The sequence below is a fragment of the Oryzias latipes genome, chromosome 13, assembly GCF_002234675.1.
Source record: "Oryzias latipes chromosome 13, ASM223467v1".
Taxonomy (NCBI): domain Eukaryota; kingdom Metazoa; phylum Chordata; class Actinopteri; order Beloniformes; family Adrianichthyidae; genus Oryzias; species Oryzias latipes.
Genome location: NC_019871.2, coordinates 8,904,083 through 8,923,354, shown reverse-complemented (window position 1 = coordinate 8,923,354; position 19,272 = coordinate 8,904,083). Strand labels below are relative to the sequence as shown.

Here is a 19,272-nt window from a genome sequence, read left to right as displayed (position 1 = left end):
AATTAGTTGTACTGTGTTGTTGTCAAGGCTAAAACTAACCCAATCAAATCAAATCAAAAGTTGATGTGAATGTTTAGTCATAGTTGTGCATTCCATTAAACTATAAACAACTTATCAAGTGACTTTTTGAATTATTTTTTGACTTGACTGTTCACCTCCTGGTTTTAATCGTCAGATTCCTTTTGGAATTGCTGAGTAAACAGCAACAAATGAGTAAACCTACAAAGGACTGGTCCTAATTTACAACGTTCATTTTAGGGGAGCCAGCCTTGTATACCTGCATTGAATGATTCAATAACTCACTACATTGCGTTGTTAAGTCACAAAATCCTTATTTACTATTATTTGGTACACATTTTTACTGGACAAACCCATTTTCACATTGTTCAGCTCAAGGTCTTCCTGAACACAAAGTACCAAATAGTGTCCACAAAACCCATTTACTGCAGGTCTGGATGAAAGATCTACAGATTTAAAGACAGCCTGTGAAGAAGCTGGGAGACCTGTGGTTTGTTTTTGCTGTAATATTACTTCTAATAATACTTCATCTGGATGAAACTCCTCTGCTGGACTTTAAGTATTTACAGTAGTTGTAGAATTGGATAAGTTAATACTTCTCTATGAGTTCTGGAACATCGCCTGTCCGTCCTGGGGGAGGATCTCTCCTGCATGTGGGCACCCCTGAAGTTTATTCGTTTTTTCTGGAATCCGTTTTTTTTTAGGAGATTTCCTTACCACGCAGGAGGGTCTAAGGGCAGGGATGCCAGTTTAGTTTAGTTTGTTTAGTTAAAGTTTAATATTCTTCTATTGAATTCTACGGAGCCCCTACAGGGCCATTGAAGAAAAAAAAAATTGAAGTAAAAAAAGAAAAAACATTGAATTGAAGTTTACTGTTGTTGTGATTTTGGGCTATACAAATAAAATTGAATTGAATGAATTGAACATTGCACCACACCCTGCTCTGAGATAGGGCTTTCCTCTGCTGACCTCTTCCTAAAACGACACGTTTAAACGTGACTGGACTTTAATCTTTAACCTGCTTAATCTTGATTGAACTGGTGTACTAGCATGGCACTACAGGTAGGTGACCCAGGTGGGTTTCTGGAGTCATCATTCCAGGTCCAATATCCCTTAAAGTCAGGAGAAGGAGAAGTTCTTGTCATGGTGGCCTGTCAGTGCTCCTCCCCTCCCCCCTCTCTGCGCACCTGAAGATTGGAACCAGCTGTGGACACTCTGCTCATCACCTCTCTGCCTTCATAAGGAGATCCAGCCCAGCATCCATCGCCAGTCCGTTGCTTACCTCGGTGCATGTCTGAACCGCAGTTCTTGCTCTGATTCATGTTCTGGCCTTTTACTTACCCTGCTTATCGATCCGCCTTCAGGTTTCCAAATCCATGAGTGTTCACCTGGTAGATCTTCAGCTCGCTCCGCTCCGGTCACGCCTCAAGTCTCGCCACGTTCCTCGCTCGCCACGGGTCCCAAGACATCAGGCAGTGCGCAGTGATCATCACCGCACGTCTCGGTCCGCTCCAGCCATGCCACGCTCTCAGCCTAGCTCCCAAGACGCTACGAGCTGCTGCTACACCGACACCCCTCCAGATCTCCAAGCTAAAAAGAAGTATCAAACAACCTGAACTGTTTATTACCTGCTTGGAAATTAAAGACACTTTGCTTATCGCTACTCGCCTGAGTTTCCTTCCGGGGGTTTTCAGCGCCTGGGTTTGCCTCGTCCAATTCACCATGACAGTTCTCAGAAGTAAAGGAGAAGTTCTCAGATGAAACAGAAATCAACTGCAACCTAAAGTAGACAGAACGACTGCGACATCGCAGGAACCAACCGAAGTTCAAGGATAGAAAGTCAAACTTGTTGGTGACCAGACAGTTACTGACATGACAGGGGTCTTTGTGCCGGGGAACGTAAGGACCGATTCTGCGTCATTCTCACAAAAGATCACCACTGGACCAGACCCTAACCTGACCCTGATAAACACAGCAATATTACCGATAAGTCAGCATGATATGACTGAATATTGATTCTGTTACATTTTTTTTTTTTTTTTTATTTTATTTTTTTTTTTTTTTTAACTTGTCCTGTCCAACAGCTAGGCAGGCAGATGAGAGCTGAGGGCCTCTTGTGTTGGACATATTTTACTTTAACAAGAGGGGTTATTAATCTTCAGACAAACCAAAGGTGTGACTGAACAAACCCCTTTTGTAATTGAGGCCAAACTTTATTCATTTCAACCATGATTGAAAATCTTTGGTGTTGGACCGGACGGAAAAGGAAAGAAGGGAAGAAGAGGGAGGGATGTCAGAGGGGGTGATAGTGAGAGGGGGGGGTAAGACCATGAAGCAGCATAGAGCAGACAGGTTTACTGGTTGTTTATCGTTACGGTACAGTTCAAATGTAGTACAAAAAGGGCGGGGCCTGTTCACACACACTCAAATATTATCAACACACCTGCTAGCTGCAAGAAATGTTCACATGTCAACATGTACACAAAACATAGTGTTCACACACGCATACTTATGCCTTTAAACCAACTAGTGTGAAATCTTTCATTCATTCAATCATGCAAACTATAAGTGCAAAGGTGAGGTAACACCTGTGCTCAGGTGAGTGTTTATGTTCTTCTAAAATGGATGGTGGAATGTGAAAAGAAGGAGGAGGAGCGGCAGCCCCCCCGCCGCGCCGGAAGAGCCCAACGCAGGGCCCCACCGGAGAAGGATGCCCACAGCCCCAGACGAGCACCCCACCACCACCCAGGAGTTCCGGGCATCCCCCCGCCCCAACCCCAGGTACGAGCCAGGACCCCCCAAGGGAGACCCGCTCCGCACTCCAGGCAGCCACCCACCCGGCCCACGGTTGGTCCAGGGAGGAGCAAGGCAGGGGCCCGCCGCCCGGGGAAAAAAGGGTGGCCCACAAGGGGTGTTATAAATATGGCCCGACCAGGCTCGGCCATGTTGGAAGTTTGGCGGGGCCCAGCGCTCAGGGGCAAGGACCAGGACCCACCCCCCAGGGACACGAACACCCCCGGCTCAGGTGTAATATAACCCCCCCACCGTGCGGAGAGAGCACCGCCGGGCCCAGGGAGCCGGCACCCAAGGGACACGACCACCATCGCCAAGGGGCCCGCACCCCTCACCAGGGAAGGGGTAGGGGACAGATGGACCAAGGTCCCCCCCTTCCTTGCAAAATGTGTGTGCGTGTATGTGTGTTTGAGAGGGTGTGTGTGTGCATGTGTGTGTGTTTATGTTGGAATGTATATATTGAAGGGGGAGGGGTGTGTGTACTAAGGGGGGTGCAGTTAAAATTGGCGAGTAGGGCACTAAGGGGACATCTCCTGATTACTCACAGTGATGTCCCCCCACCCTCCCCACCAAGGGGCCCTAAATGTCTAAGGTGCGGTTAAAATTGGGGGGTAGGGTGCCAGGAGGATATCTGCTGCTTGCTTGCAGTGATGTCCAAGCACCCCCCCTACCAAGGACCCTACATGTCTAAGGTGCAAATAAAACCGAAAAAAGGGGGGCCCACTCCATACGGCAACCATAGGAGGGGGGCCACTGCCAAGTAACCCCCCCCCAAGGCGCATCGCAGGCTAGACCCCCCACCCCCTCACCCTAATATGAGGTTATATGAGGAAGGGGGTAAGTTGGGGACAGCTGGTCGACTGTGCCCCTGTGGTCAAACAGCTGTCCCCCAGCCCCCCCCCCAGCAAAGGGGCCGGGGCCACCCAGCCCAGGGGCCCCACCCCCGGAGGCGCCGACACCCCAAGCCCGGCACCACCCACCCCACACAGAGAGAGAGGAGCCAGAAAGCGTCGCCCCCCCCGGAGCAAGCCCAGGCCCCCACCCCCAGACGCCGGCCCTAGAGGAGCTCTGGTCAGGCCTCGACGGGACCGAGGAGGCCAACCGGCCGAGGCAACCACCGATTGCCTCAGCGGAGACCCCGACCCGCTATTTTTTAATGTTCTGTGTGAGATGAAGGGTGTTTGTGCTTAAAGCAAATTTCCCAAAATTATTCTATATTTCTATTTTCTTTATCTTAAAAAAGTATTTTTCTTCAGACAGTCAGAAATTCCATTTAATGTGATGCAAGCATTTTCATGTAAGTAACTTTCAATAAAAAAAAGGGGTCAAATGCAATGAACTGTTGTGTCCTTTTTGGCATGCCATGGTTACTGTATTTTCCAGATCACAAGTTGCTCCAGAGTTAAAGTCGGAGCAGCCAAATAAACGCAACCTCTACTTAGAAAAACACGGTAAATAAAAGTCACTGAGGCACTTAAGCAGTGACCTTTGATGTTGGTTGTTTTTGTCATTTACTGAATTTGAGAATTGGATCGAGCGAGTGTGGTTTCACCAGTAACATTTTGACTTGCTTCTGGTTCAAACGAAATGAAGTCCAGTCAGTTGGCATGTTTTTGTGATACTAACGTCACAACATTGGCACTAGAAATCGTCAGTAAGCAGTTGGTTTGAATCATTGTTTCTGTGGCAACCACTCTCGCCAATCAGGGTTGAGTTGGAAGACCACACCTCTACCATCAGAAAGCCAGCTCAGGAGAACACATCAATCAAATGTTGGAGGGAGACCACCGATATATTTTGACGCATCTGTTTTGTTTAACCCTTGTGCTATCTTAGATGACCCCACCCTTACTTTGACGTGTTATTCCTACCATGACAAAGGTGGATAAAGGTGGAAAGATTTCATGTTATCCATGCACACCAGTGAAGATCACAAATCATTGAAGAAAAATGGTTCAGAGCACTGTCTAGTGGATCTAGATGACCCAACTCCCAATGTTAAAGTGCCTAAGATACCACAAGGGTTACGTGTAACTTGCTCTAAAGAAAAATTAATAGGATTAGCAGGAATATGTTACAAAAAAAAGAATATGTTACAAAAAAGTAGCAGACCAGGAAAGGTTATTCTGACAAATAAAATTACTGAGCTGCTCATTTCTCAATTGAAGTCAGTTGGATTTTAGCTTTTTGGTTGAAGTGCATAGGTCTACTCGTGAGTGGGAGGGGTCACTCAGTCCAGTTTTCATATACAGACAATGGTGATTCCTGACTGATGTGGATGAATAAAGAACATAAAACTTATGCTGCATTCACATTAAATAGGATGTGCACGTCGGAGGCATCCAGTTGTATTGTTAAGTAAACGAGAGGAAGTGGAGAGAGGTCCATGATTTGAGGGTAAGGCCTAAAATTTGTAAGCAGCGGTGAGTTTTTGAAAGTGTGCTAATCTAACACTAATATTCTGATTTAGGGAAAACTTTGGCATTGCTTCAACCATGCAGGAACTCAGATTTGGCTGTTTTTATTTTGGTTGTTTGATGTGATCAGCAAGTGAACTCCAAAACCAACATAAACAACAAGCTAATTATTCCTGTTTGTGCTGTTCCTGAAATTCATGTTTATTAGTTTGAATGTTATACAAAAAATAGTGCTCCATGACTTGAGTGAATATATGTAGACTTTTGAAAGTAAAATATGCTTTACAAATATAATTGTTAATTACATTAAATGTATAGATGTTTTTCTGGGGTGGGCTACTCAGTGACCTCACACATAAAGTCTCAAGGGTCAACTTTGTCCAGTATAAAAGCATGTTTCAAAGTGAGTCAGTCAGTGTTGGTGTGAACTAGACAGCAAACTGCCACAGGTGAGAACCCACTGGTACTCTGACAATTAACTGTCATAAATGTGAAACATTTGGCTTGAGGTTTCCTTTACAAGATTACAAACACTCAACAGTTTTTTTATTGAACACATTTTCTTTCCACAGGTTCTTGTTTACTAAACTTTTGTTTTAGGTAAAGATTGCTCATCAAAAGGTACTTGATAAACTTGACACTTGGCTTTTTTGCTGAAGAAGAAGCTACAGGATAAACTGCAGAATTATGCTTTCAAACTCTTCTTCTGTGGACATATTGACATTGTCATCGCTAGACCTTCAACCTACATATATTTACCCATCATTTGTGTTTGGAACTCTTCTTTATCTGATTACTGTCTTTTGCAATCTGCTGGTATTGTTAACCATTGCTGTGAGTAAAAAGCTCCACAAACCTATGTTTATTCTGCTGTTAAATCTGCCAATCAGTGACATTGTGGGTGCAACGGCCCTTTTCCCTCACTTTCTTTTCAGCATTATTACTGAGAGCAGACTCATTTCTTCTGAGGCATGTATCACCCAGGCTTTTTTCATTCATATCTATGGCACAGGTAATCTGATAATCCTCAGTGCGATGGCATTTGACAGATACATCGCTATATGTTGTCCTTTAAACTATAATTCAATATTGACTTCCCAGAATTTAATGAGAATCATCTTTTTGGTATGGTTTCTTAATGTGTCAATGATACTCACCTTGTTCATGCTATTGTTTCGATTCAAAATTTGTAGGGCGGATGTTGTAGATTTATTTTGTAACTATCCATCAGTGCTCAAACTAGTATGCGGTGACATCACTTTGAACAACAACTATGGGCTGTTTACTTTAATTGTTATCATGGGGGTTCCATTGATGATTATATTGTACACCTATGTACAGATCTTGGTCACATGTATGATGACAAATAACCCAGATGGCAGGAGAAAAGCCCTTCAAACATGTTGTACACATGTGCTCGTGTTTCTTGTGTTGCAGATCAATTCAAATGCTGCTTACATCCTTCATCGAAGTCAAAGTAAACTAACAGTTTTAAGAAAGGCTTTTGGATTCTCTGTTATACTTTTCCCTCCCTTTTTAGACCCTTTAATTTATGGACTGAATACCAGAGAACTGAGACAATGTATAATAATGTTTCTGAGAAGAAATGCGGGTTCAACAAAGTAGCCCCTTTTTAATGTCTTTTTCTGTTGTTGTTCTTTGTGAGCTAATATCGACCACCATCTCCTTTACACAGTGAATATGTTAGCTATAAAGCGTTCAACCAAAACTTTTTCATTGCTGATTTCTCCAATTGTTAAATAGGTATTCCTAAACCCTGTTATGGCTTTTTTTATGTCTGCATTATGTATGTGGTGACTGAGTTTAGACTGGTAAAGGTTGAATTATGAGCATGTTTATGCACCTAACTTGTGAATTTGTGATTCTTGTAGATTAATAAGCATAAATGTGTTACATTAGCAAGTTGTATACATATTCAGTCTTTTGTTCTCAATTCTAATTTAATAAATTGCCTTTCATGATGAAATGTCAATTTTTAGTCCCTCATTTCATTAAATGAATTTTACCCAGAAGTGAGACATACTGCAGTTCAGCCTATTTAAGTTTTTTTCTTCTTCTGTATTTTGCATTTTTTAGCTTTTGCCACTTCTACTCCGGAGCCACTTATTGTGCGGGAAATACTGTATATCTTTCACATAAGTAAGGTGATAGCTGAATGCTGTGTTTAGGACTCAAACTTTGTTGTGTTTAATTTATTTGATAGAAAAAGTCTGTTTTTGAATAAAGATGTGTCTTCAGTAGAGTATTGTTTTATCTATTCATAAACTTGAGTCATTTTTTGTAGTTGTTTTTACCCACTTAAAAACTGACGCATCTTTAACAAGATCATTTATATAAAATGCTTTTTCATATTAAATTAAATATAGTTAACTCTGATGGTAATGTAATACTTACAGCTGTGGTTCAGCAGGGAGGCATTTAATAAGCAAAAATACAAAACATACAGTAATTGTTAATATTAATAAAGGAATCTGTTCATCCTTTGGTATTGATTGCACGGAAACCACAATAAAAACTATTTCTATTGTCAATATAAAAATGTGTTTTTATTGAAAAAATAAAACGATATGTTAATCCTTCTGTCTAAAAAAATCACTGGTCATGAGATCAAGTACCAACAACCTATTTGTGAAGGATGACTTTCTGCAGCATCACAAACATAGCTCTTAAGCTGCGTTCACACCATTCAAAAACACGCAGGCTATGCGCCATTTACCATTTAAATCAGTAAAATGGTAAGGCGTATTCTTTTACATTAATTTGTCTGTAAAAGTATTGCTACCTGAAAAATTAGTTCATGTTGATAAAAAGGTTGGAGATAACTGCACTCAAGATCCTCCTGAGAAATGAAGACTATGGTTGATGAGAAAAAAATCCCTCCTTAATGTATATATTAAAAGTGAGTATAATATTGTATTGACCAATTTTGATACAAAAGACAGTCTTTAATTACTGAATGTGGAGAACAGTAAATTTAGAACAATAAGACAAAAGGCATGCATCTTAAAACATATTGTCCAAATTAGTTAAAAAAGAAGGTAAAAAAGATAGAAGTATTATTCTGGATTAGAGTGGCATGTAATCCACACAACCTTAAAAGCCAGTTTTACGGTGACCCAGCACAAAAAATATATGTATGAAGAATGTGACGAAAATAATAATAAAAAAGGGGGGGGGGGGGCATGCAGGAAGGTCAGATTCCACAAAACGCTTTATCAATTATGTTTTGAATAAGCTGGACCGCTGGACCCAATAGCAGACAGAGATTTGGTTAGAAGTTGTGCAGTTTATTGAACATAAAAATGGAGGAACTGGTTGGCAATGCTCGTGGATGGCTGATCAGATGAAGCAGAAACTGGGAGGTGGTTAGCTCCAGAGCAGTTCTACCTAGGGGAGGTTGATAGCGTAGAGGAGAAGAATCCAAAAGATTTTGGTGTGGCTGAGTTTGGCTTAGCTTGAGTTGACTTGGCTTAATTTGGCTTATTGTGGCTTGGCTTGGCTTGACTTGGCTCCAGCAAGGCAACAGCAGAGATGTGTGTATTCTTCCACAGACGAACTGACAATGGCTGGAGGGCGTGGATGGACTGAAATAGGTTGTCTGATGAGATGCAGAACAGGTGTGCATGACCCAATCGTTTGGCAGGTGTCCGAGGGCGGCCCCGACACCTGACATTATCATTATCAGAGGCCAGCTTGACACACAGGAAACAAATAGATCCCTTTAACACCAGTGATCCTGACAGCTGTTTAAATATTGAAGATAAATTAAAAATAGCTGTGCCCGAACAGAAGCAACAAAGATCGCGAAAAACACAAGAAACCTTTGACATGTACGTGAAAAATGATCAAGTATTTCACATGTGTCAAACTCAAGGCCCGGGGGCCAAATGTGGCCCACCATGTCACTTTATGTGGCCCGCGAAAGCATAAAAGTTTTAATTTAATTTTTTTTTGTTGGTTACATGTTATTTATGAGTAGCTGCAGTTTTAATTATTCAGTGTTTGCAGGTCTTATGTGTGAATGCAGAGAAATTGTTCAAACAATCAGTTGGATGCAAGGCCTTTTTTTGTAAAATGTAACACATGTACTACGTGTTCTTTCTAGCTCAGTTTTTTGTTATTTTTCTTCATTCACTTGGACAGTTTTATTGTGGGTTTTAATAAGCGGACAAAATCTAAAAGGATTTATGCTAGAGTAACAAGCAAACATATGTTTTCTACGCAACTGTAATTGTCACTTTGAAAAGTTATAATTAGTAAATAATGAGTTATTTAACATTAAGGAGTAGTTATATATATTTTTCATTAGATTTAGTTACATGTATAAGTTATGTCTGGCCCTTTGAGGACAACCACTATGCTGATGTGGCCCTCGGTGAAAATTAGTTTGACACCCCTGATAGTATTTGATTACATCAAATAAAAAAGTTAAAAGCAATCCATATTGCAGTTGCACAGACAGGATGAGGTTGGAAAAGTTTTACTTCTGATTGTAGCACAATTTTTATAAATTGTTGTTTCATAGGTCAGACAAAATTGTTCACCCTTGTCAAAGTGGGTTTGCTGCAGCTTACGTAGTTAAGTTGGACAAGCTTTGGTGATTACATCACTTGTTATTTAACCCTTTTGGGAAAAGCAAAGGACAGAATCTCACATCTCATGGGTCACCTCAGTCCTTTATATAGAAAATATTTTAATGGGATAAATTATAGCATGGGTGAGCATGATCAATTGCGCTGCCACAAGACTTCACAGATGCTCTGAGCGCAGCCAAGTACATGTAGTTTTTTTTACACTTCTTTTTTTTTATTTATTGGAACACTTTATAAACTAAACCCCAATCAAAATAAATTAACAAACATTTCCTCTTTTTTTTCAGCTACTTTCTTTCATCAAGAAAAGCAGTCAGACTGGATCGTCATGTTTTCAAACTTTTCTTCTGAGACTTTGCTGACTCTGTCTTCACTGGGTTTTTCATCCATATATATTTATCCAGCATTTGTGTTTGGGACTCTTTTCTATCTGATTATTGTTTTTTGCAATCTGCTGGTATTAACAACCATTGCTGTGAGTAAAAAGCTCCATAAACCTATGTTTATTCTGCTGTTTAGTTTACCAGTCAGTGACATTGTGGGAGCAACAGCTTTTTTTCCTCACCTTGTTTTTAGCATCTTGACACAGAATAGACTCATCTCCTCTGAGGCATGTATCACTCAGGCTTTTTTTGTTCATTTCTACGGCACAGGAAACTTGATGTTTCTGACTGCGATGGCGTATGACAGATACATGGCTATATGTTCTCCTCTAAAATACAATGCAGTTATGAACTCCCAAAACTTGTTAAGAATAATTTGTCTAATTTGGTTCCTTAATTTTGCATTGATGTTTACCTTGTTTATGCTTCTAGCCCGCTTTAAATTTTGCCGCACAAACATTGCAGATTGGTACTGTAACAATCCATCATTGCTTAAACTGGTTTGCAGTGACATCACATTGAACAACTATTATGGGCTTTTTACTATAATTCTTGATATGGGAGCTCCGCTGATTTTAATATTGTACACGTATGCGCAGATCCTGTTCACATGTGTTAAAACGAATAATACAAATGGCAGGAAAAAAGCCATTCAGACCTGTAGCACACATTTAGTTGTTTTTCTTGTCTTACAAGTCAATACAACCTTCACATTAATCTCTCATCGTTTTGAAAATGCTTCTCCGTTCCTGAGAAGGGCTTTGGGAGTCTCTGTATTAATTTTTCCACCTTTCTTGGACCCGTTAATATATGGTCTGAGAACCAGGGAACTGAGGCAGTGTATGGTAGTGTTTTTAAAAAGAAACTTTAGCTTCACAAAGTAGTCGTTTTATTACAGCCATCCTGAATGGTGTTTCCATAATAAAATAAAAATAAATAATTAAACAAATGAAATGCTTTTTGACCAAAATTTGTATTTCAATATTTCTAGAAACAGACATACATTCATAAATAGATCGGATTTTGTTAAAAACAGCATAATGTGTTTGTTACAAAATGGTTTGCAGAAAAGAAAGAAAAAAAAAGTGATTCAAAATTATGACGGAACTCTCCCAATTATACACATTTATACATAAATTAAAACCTAGGAAGTAAACTATAAGGGTTTGATAAAGTTAACTTCAAAGTTCAAGTCACACTTGTTACTACACACGTAAGAGTTTGATATTTGTTTCCTTCTTTTGGTTGTCATAGCCACCCTTGGGCATCATTTGGCTTTTGATTTATCAAAAATAAAAATAAAGTTGTGGTTTCTTTAAATTAATTTTGTGTATGTGTATGATGTTGGAAAGTATTTAAAATCATCCATACTGTTTGTAAATACTCAGCAAAAAGCCCCAAAGAAAAAATAAATGTTTTTTACACTGTCAAAAGTCATAATGCACTTTCACTGTGTAACTAATTTCCATAGGGTGATCCAAATTTTATATCTTAAAACTCCAGATGTGCAAGCAAGCCAAGACGTCCAATTTCAACAATGGAAATTTAAAATATATTGTCGTCAACAAGATGCAATATGTACATTCAATTCAATTTCTTTCTTTTTATTTTTTTAACTTGTTCTGTTCAAAAGCTGAGCAAACAGATGAGCGCTGAAGGCCCCTTGCATTGGACATATTTTACTTTTACAACATGGAGTTATAAATCGTCTGACACACCAGATGTATATTTGAATAAACCCCTTTTGTAATTTAGACTAAACTTTATTTATATTAATTATACAGTTTTTTTGTTGGACCGGATTCAAGTTTATAACTATGACATCAGGTTTAGATGTAAAACAAATCTAAAAGGGGCGGGGCCTGTCCATACACACATTCAAATGTTACAAATATACCTTTTGGCTCCAATAATAAAGTCAAAACATAATACATAATAATGGACATAATACATCTAACGTTCCCACGCACATACTTATTTGAAGGAGTTATTGAATTTGGATCTCACTTAGTGCTGCACTTTACAATCCATATTGGGACAGGTAACTTGTAAAACTTTTTTTTTCGATTATCAGTTTTGAAGGTCGGTAACAACACTTTTTACTTGTTACTTTGGTACGGCGGAGGCATGCTGCAAGGAGACGTGCCGTGTGTGCTTTATAACGTGTGTAACTCAGATGCAGATGTCACTGCGCATGCCGCGTAAAGAGACACAGAAAAGCATTTAAGACACGTTTTACTTTGTCTGGCCCAGACAAATGCCAGCCTTGCTGCAATTTGGCCAGAAGTGGCCCCATCTGTCTGTTGGGTTATGCTTACGAAGCCTGTCCGGTCACACGGTGCAAATATTAAATAAACTGTTGCCGCAAAAGTGTTAAAATTTGAGGCCTAGGCCTCTTCTAAGGCTGTGTGAATGTTTGCCAAATTACTAAGAACCAGTCTGTGTCGCAAACTGGTCCTAACAGGTCTTACAGATGTAGAAGTGTAGTGAGCATGTGTGGCATTAGGGAAGGGTCACAACCAATCCTTGCAAAGCACAATGTGTCAAATATACATCAGTTTAGTTTAAAAAAATATCCTCCTTTAACCCACGAAAACAAGATATTAAGAGCCAGTTGCTATACAGCCAAAGGTGGGCTTGATATTATCACCCAGATGTCTAGAGACAAGCAGTATTACTATCATCATTGGTATTTCTGTCCATGTCTTTCATAAAAACAAGTTGGTTAGGTTACAATTTTGTAATAGAATAAAAAATAATTATACTGTTTTTATCTTGTGTTATAAATGAAGACAAAATGACATTCGCAAATTTATAAAATCAATGTTTTTTCATTGCCTGAATACTTGAGTACTTGTTTCCTCAATGTGCAGCAACATTGGAAGACTCATCAGCTGGTCATTTTTTTGTCATCAGTAAAATCACATTTTTAGTGTTTTTTGAAAACCATTGTCAGGATATATGGTATTATGAGTGCCGAAAAGTGCGGAATCCAGATTCTGGTTGGTTACAGGTTTGTGAGCAAGATATCTGATAATGTTTTGATTTTCCCTGTCAAACAAAATGAAATAGAAATAAACTTGAATAACTTACTTTTTTTTTCAAATTTCTATTGAAACCCCCCCCCCACAAATAAACAGATTACTTTCAATTTGTGTTATTTTTGAAAGAAAAATTGATGTGCTAAAAGGTGCACTGATCTGTTTGGGTATTTCGTATGTATGATTTATCAATTTCATGGCCACAAATGACTATTTCGTTCACATTGTTTCATATATTTTGTGGCCACAATTAATGTTGTTTTTTGCCCCATGTCATCAGTATGTACAGTATTCCTAAAAAAAAAAGGGAAATCATCAACTGTAGCACGTGGAAGATGGAGCTTAAAATACTCAAGAGAGGAGCAGGCTGTCAGGGAAAAAAGGTGACATATATAAAGGAGGTCATTCCTAGTTGAAATTACCAGTTTTTTGTTGTCTGCAACAGAACTGGTCACTATTTATCCTTGATGAAGACGTTGTTCAAAGTATTTTTTTGTCTGAGGTATGTACAATGTGCTGTACATGACGCATATGATATCTTGATGTGTTGTTGTTTACTGTTATACGCTGGGTAAAATTATTATGTGTGTCCAGGTTATAATGCTGTAAGTTGCATTTGACTTGTGTTGACAAAAAAATGAACGCCTCCTCCGTTATACATTTCAGTGGGTTTAATCTGACCGCAGAAAGTGTTGTCCCTGCATTTCTTTTTGCAACTCTGAGCTACATGGTTATTCTGTTTTGTAACCTCACTCTGATTCTCACCATTGTGCTCAATAAATCTCTGCATCAGCCCATGCATCTCATTCTGCTGAACCTTCCCATCAATGACCTCATCGGTTCTTCAGCACTATTTCCTCAGCTCATCAAAGAAATCCTGACCAACAGCAGAAGGATTCAATACTCGGCGTGTGTGGCTCAAGCTTTCTTTATCCACGTCTATGCGGCAGGTACTGTGTTCCATCTGTCTGCCATGGCCTATGATAGATTCCTCGCCATATGTTACCCTTTGCAGTACAACACTGTCATGACGAACGCTCACATAATGAAACTGATTGCTCTTGTGTGGTCATCTTCTTTAGTTTTAATAGGTGTGTTGTTCATCCTGCTTTTGCGTCTCAACAACTGCCGCTCCGAAATGAGTAACCCCTACTGCGATAACCCAAACCTTTTGAGTTTGGTTTGTGGTGACACAACCATTAATAATATTTATGGGCTTTTCATCAGTGCTCTTTCACAAGCGGTGGCAAATGGAATTGTTTTTTATACATATCTCCGCGTCCTCATTGCATGCTTCCGATCCAAACAGTCGGACACCAGAGCCAAGGCTTTGCAGACGTGTGCCACACATCTAGTTGTTTTTCTCTTGTTAGAGTGTTTAGGCCTTTTCACCATTATATCACACAGGCTGCAAAATATTTCTCCTCATTTAAGAAGATTCATGGGGTTGTCTACATTGATTTTCCCACCAACTCTAAATCCAATCATCTACGGCCTAAAAACCAAAGAAATCAGAGAAAAGATTTTGCAGTTTTTTAGGATTGGGGTGCATCCTTTGAAACCAATGTTCTCTTGATGTAATATCTTTGCAAAATATGCTATTTTTCTCTTGTTTGCCTTTTTTTTGTAAAAGTTCAAATGTCCAAATTCTTTTTTTTTATTATTATTGGAATAAAAATAATAAAATCAAAGACAAATACTGCATTCTCTTTGAAAAAATCTCTATTTTTTGGAAATGTTCTCTAGTTAATGTGTGCAGTAGTTATAGTTCGTTATCATTACCTTTTTATTATTGTTCTTATTTCTTTTTTGCGTAGGTCTCTATATATTTTGTAACTGAATAAACAAACACAAACCATCCCCTGTTATACTAAATGTACTTATGAATTACTATGTGGACCTTACAATGCAAAGTACAAAAACATTTTCATTTTGACCAAAATCAATATCGACACAAGAGGGCGCCATCTACACAAATGTTAAGCGATGGGTTTTGCCTGCTTTTTTATTTTGACTTTATTGCCATCTTTAATCCATAAAAAGTAATAAAAATACTATTTTTTTTTAATATCAGAAGGATTTTTTTTCTAAAAGAAGTAACCAGTGAAGAACTCTAGTCCAGCCATTCCTGAATTCAGAGTTTTTAGAACGAAAGGAGATGTTTTTCATTTTAATCATATTTGTTTCTGTATGTGTAAACGATGTAAAAACTGTGTCATGATATTTATTGAAAGGCTTCTTGAAATAAAAACGTGTGTGATCATACAGTATTTTTTTTCTCTAAAGCTTTTGGTGGGCGGCTCACTTTTTAAAAATATCAACAACAAAAAAAGGTTGAGCAGCAACAATTTAGTTAAGCAGTTTTTTAAAGACCTAATAATTGTCATTCAGGAGTAATTGACATAAAATAACTTTTAGAGCTTTGAAAAGATTACATTTGGGCTTATAATTGATGCTATTTAACCCTTTCATTTCATTACATCTAGGGGGATTGCACTTCTTTTTATCATTTTTTGTTTGTTTATCGTTTATTCAGTGTTTACTCTAGCATCCATTTCGACCACACTTAAAGTAAAGAAACTGTGAATTTGTTTAATTCTTGCTATTTAAGGTTCATAAAGGTGTTCTGCTTTACCTTGACAATACCAGCTTTCAAAAAAACAAAATTTAGCATAATTAAATGATAAAAAGAAAAATCGAAACTGAGAATAAGAAACAAAAAGTAATGTCTACATCAACAAAAGGCACTGATGGAAACCAGTGATGACAGACAAATTGGAAGATTTGGGAGAAAGTGGCTACAGTCAGGACACTAATTACCTTAATGGACACACCTGAATGAACAGAAACTAGACTATGTCTGAATTCCTTCACTACTCACTACATAGTGCACTATATAGGGCGTTTGCCATTTTGTAGTGCTGTCCTAATCTACAATTCCAAAATCGAGTGCCTTAGAAATTTCCCAGAGGTCTCTGTGAAAAACCAGTGAGCATCGATGCTCACTACATTGGCGAATGTTAACCACAATGCATTGCGTTTGGCCAATTTTTGCAAAAAAAACGTATTTAAATGTTTTTTTTTTTTATAAGCTATCAACATTTTCATCTTCAGAACTCAGTGCACTCATAAACAGTTGTTGCAAAATGCTCATATCAGTAAGATTTTTACTTTGTGAAATCCATGACGTCATATTTGCTGCTTAAAGGAAAAAAAAAAGAAGTGAGCATGGTGTCCGAATTGCTTTTAAATCCAGGGCATTACATAGTCTCGCACTATATCGTTTTTTTGTAGTTAGGGGGTAGCTTGGGAATTCAGACACAGCCCAAGTGTGAGCACAAGCAAGTAATAAAACTACTCTACATGTCGTGCTGCTCTACTGTGACATTTAAACTGCCCCAGGGCGACAGATGAAGTTAATGAGTAGAATTAAAATGTAGACACTTTACAAATTCACTGTGAAAACATACAATAAACTGAAGAGAGAAATGGAATACTTCATTTCTTTAAGAACAAAAATAACTTTAAAAGTGTAAAGGTCAAGATTTTGTGTTGATGTTGTGCATTAATTAAAAAACTAAAATTAAAAAATATGTTAAGGTTGGTAATTTATTTGCATTAAAAAAGGTTAAATATTACAAGCTGTTAATCCACAAAAACCTCCCTGGACCAACCGTGGGCCGGGTGGGTAGCTGCCTGGAGGGCGGAGTGGGTCTCCCTTGGGGGTTCCTGGCTCGTACCTGGGGTTGGGGCGGGGGGATGCCCAGAACTCCTGGGTGGTGATGGGGTACTCGTCTGGGGCTGTGGGCGCCCTTCTCGGGTGGGGCCCTGCTATGGGCTCTCCCGGCGCGGCGGGGGGGCTGCTCTCCTGTTTGGGCTGGGGCGGCGCTCTCTTTGCTGCTGCGGCGGGGGCCTTGGTGTGCGGATGGCTGGGCACTGCCCCACCTTCTTTTCACATTCCACCATCCATTTTAGAAGAACATAAACACTCACCTGAGCACAGGTGTTAGCTCACCTTTGCACTAACAGTTTGCGTGATTGAATGAAATATCTCACACTAGTTGGTTGAAAGGCATAAGTATGCGTGTGAACACTATCTGTTTTGTGTACATGTTAACATGTGGACATTTTTCCAGCTAGCAGGTGTGTTTATAACATTTGAGTGTGTGGACAGGCGCCGCCCTTTTTGTACTACATTTGAACCTTACCGTAATGATAAACAACCAGTAAACTTGTTGCTGTATGCTGCTTCATGGTCTTACCCCCCCCCCCTCTCCTATTATCACCCTCCTACCCCCCCTCTCTAACATCCCTCTCTCCTTTTCCCTTCTTTCCTTTTCCGTCCGGTCCAACACCAAAGTTTTCAAACATCATTGAATGACTCAATTACAAAAGGGGTTTATTCAGACATACCTTTGGTTTGTCTGAAGATTAATAACCCCTGTTGTTAAAGTAAAATATGTCCAACACAAGAGGCCCTCAGTTCTAATCTGCTTGCCCAGCTGTTGGACAGGACAAGTTAAAAAAAATAAAAACTACCTTTCTTCTAATTAAAATATGGAGGTAAACACTTCAGTCGAATCATTTCATTAAGTTTCTGTCTGTATTCCATAATTGTACTGGTTTATTGCTCTGTTCTTAATTTTGATATACCCCACCTAATTTTGAGCACTTTTGCTCTAAAGAGTTCTTCTCTGTTACATCGCATGTCTGTCCTTGGAGAGGATATCCCTGGGGTTTATTTTTATTTTTTTAGGATTTTTTCCTTACCTGAGAAGGAGGGTCTAAGGGCAGGAGTGCCCAGTTTAGTTTTAGTCTGTTTAGTTTGTTTAGCCATTACCTATTGAATTCAATGACTTCATGATTTATGTTTAATATACAATTACGAGTATGAAGTCCTTTGAGAAAGCTTTTGTTGTAATATTGGCCTATATAAATAAAACTGAATTGAACTGCTTCACAGCAAGAAGGCTCTAGCTGGAATCTTGGCTGGGGCCTTTCTGTGTAGAGTTTGCATGATCTCCCTGTGCATGCTTGGGTTTTCCCCAAGCACTCTAGCTTCCTCCCACAGTCCAAAAACATGCTTTATAGGTTACTTGCTTACTCTAAATTGTCCCTAAGAATGCATGTGCGAGTGTGTGTGTGTGAGCTATTGTGTGTCCTGCAGTAGACTGGCGACCTGTTCAGGGTGTACTCCGCTGTTGCCCGACAGTGGCCAGGACAGGCTCCAGCAACCCAGTGACTAAAAAAGAGATATGGCGAGATGTGAAAATGGATGGATGGATGGATGGATGGATGGATGGATGGATGGATGGATGGATGGATGAATGATTTTGCCATTAACCAGCATCAGCGTCTCTAGACTCAGGGGTTTATTAATCATTGGGCTGAGCTTTTCCTAAGCACACAGGATATCACTGGCCCAGAGACTAACAGACAAAGATTATGGAGATTATGGAGATTATTTACACCTGTGTTGAAAACAGAGTCAATAAACGAACACTGTTCACAAGTCTCAAATCCAGTCTTGAGTAGCTGCGTGTGACACTCAACAATGAATACTCAAATCTGAGCCTTAAGATCAAGTTCCCACATCAGGTTTTTTTCTGTGGTTACACTTGTTGTTCAAAAAAGCAGGAATACACCTGCATATGGCAACATGTATCAAATTTAAATTTAAATGTTTGCAGTAGATGTGAAAAGAATGTACTAAATTTTTCATTTTTATTGTTGCGTCACTTGATCATTAAAACACAAACCAGGGAAAGTGTAAATATTTATTTTTTATTTATTTAAGCTTCATTTAATTGGGACAGTGCACATTAATGAACATCTACCAAACAATGATAGGCGTAAACATGCTGGATTATAGCAATGATGCTAATTTGCATCCATAATCCTTAGGCAGGAAACATAAAACAAGACAAAACAAAAGACAGAGTCACAGTTACAATATGAGAGTCAAAAGTCAGTGGCTACAGGACTGGTTTGCTTTCAGCCACCGCTT

General features: G+C 39.3%; 3 protein-coding genes across 3 annotated transcripts; all 3 read left to right on the top strand.

Annotated features, from left to right (window-relative positions):
• Window positions 1–5,787: 5,787 nt before the first annotated feature.
• LOC101158043 (olfactory receptor 10A3-like) lies at window positions 5,788–6,854 on the top strand. The gene has a single exon (XM_004075551.2). It carries the CDS (start codon window positions 5,916–5,918, stop codon window positions 6,852–6,854), a length of 939 nt encoding a protein of 312 aa, XP_004075599.1. The 5' UTR covers window positions 5,788–5,915.
• Window positions 6,855–10,075: 3,221 nt separating this feature from the next.
• LOC101157796 (olfactory receptor 52B2-like) lies at window positions 10,076–11,343 on the top strand. Its single transcript, XM_004075550.3, has one exon. The coding sequence runs from the start codon at window positions 10,170–10,172 to the stop codon at window positions 11,106–11,108; it is 939 nt and encodes a 312-aa protein (XP_004075598.1). The 5' UTR covers window positions 10,076–10,169; the 3' UTR covers window positions 11,109–11,343.
• A 2,559-nt stretch (window positions 11,344–13,902) lies between these two features.
• Window positions 13,903–18,031, top strand: LOC101157553 (olfactory receptor 52E4-like; the record flags this gene model as incomplete). The annotated part of the gene is made up of 2 exons (XM_004075549.3): window positions 13,903–14,795; window positions 18,022–18,031. Coding segments are annotated over exons 1-2 (903 nt in total), but the record flags the coding sequence as incomplete, so codon positions are not given.
• Window positions 18,032–19,272: the final 1,241 nt, after the last annotated feature.

What these genes read in the sequence shown, in the direction of transcription:
- LOC101158043 (XM_004075551.2), top strand. Translation starts at nt 5,916, where the DNA reads ATGCTTTCAAACTCTTCTTCTGTGGACATATTGACATTGTCATCGCTA.
- LOC101157796 (XM_004075550.3), top strand. Translation starts at nt 10,170, where the DNA reads ATGTTTTCAAACTTTTCTTCTGAGACTTTGCTGACTCTGTCTTCACTG.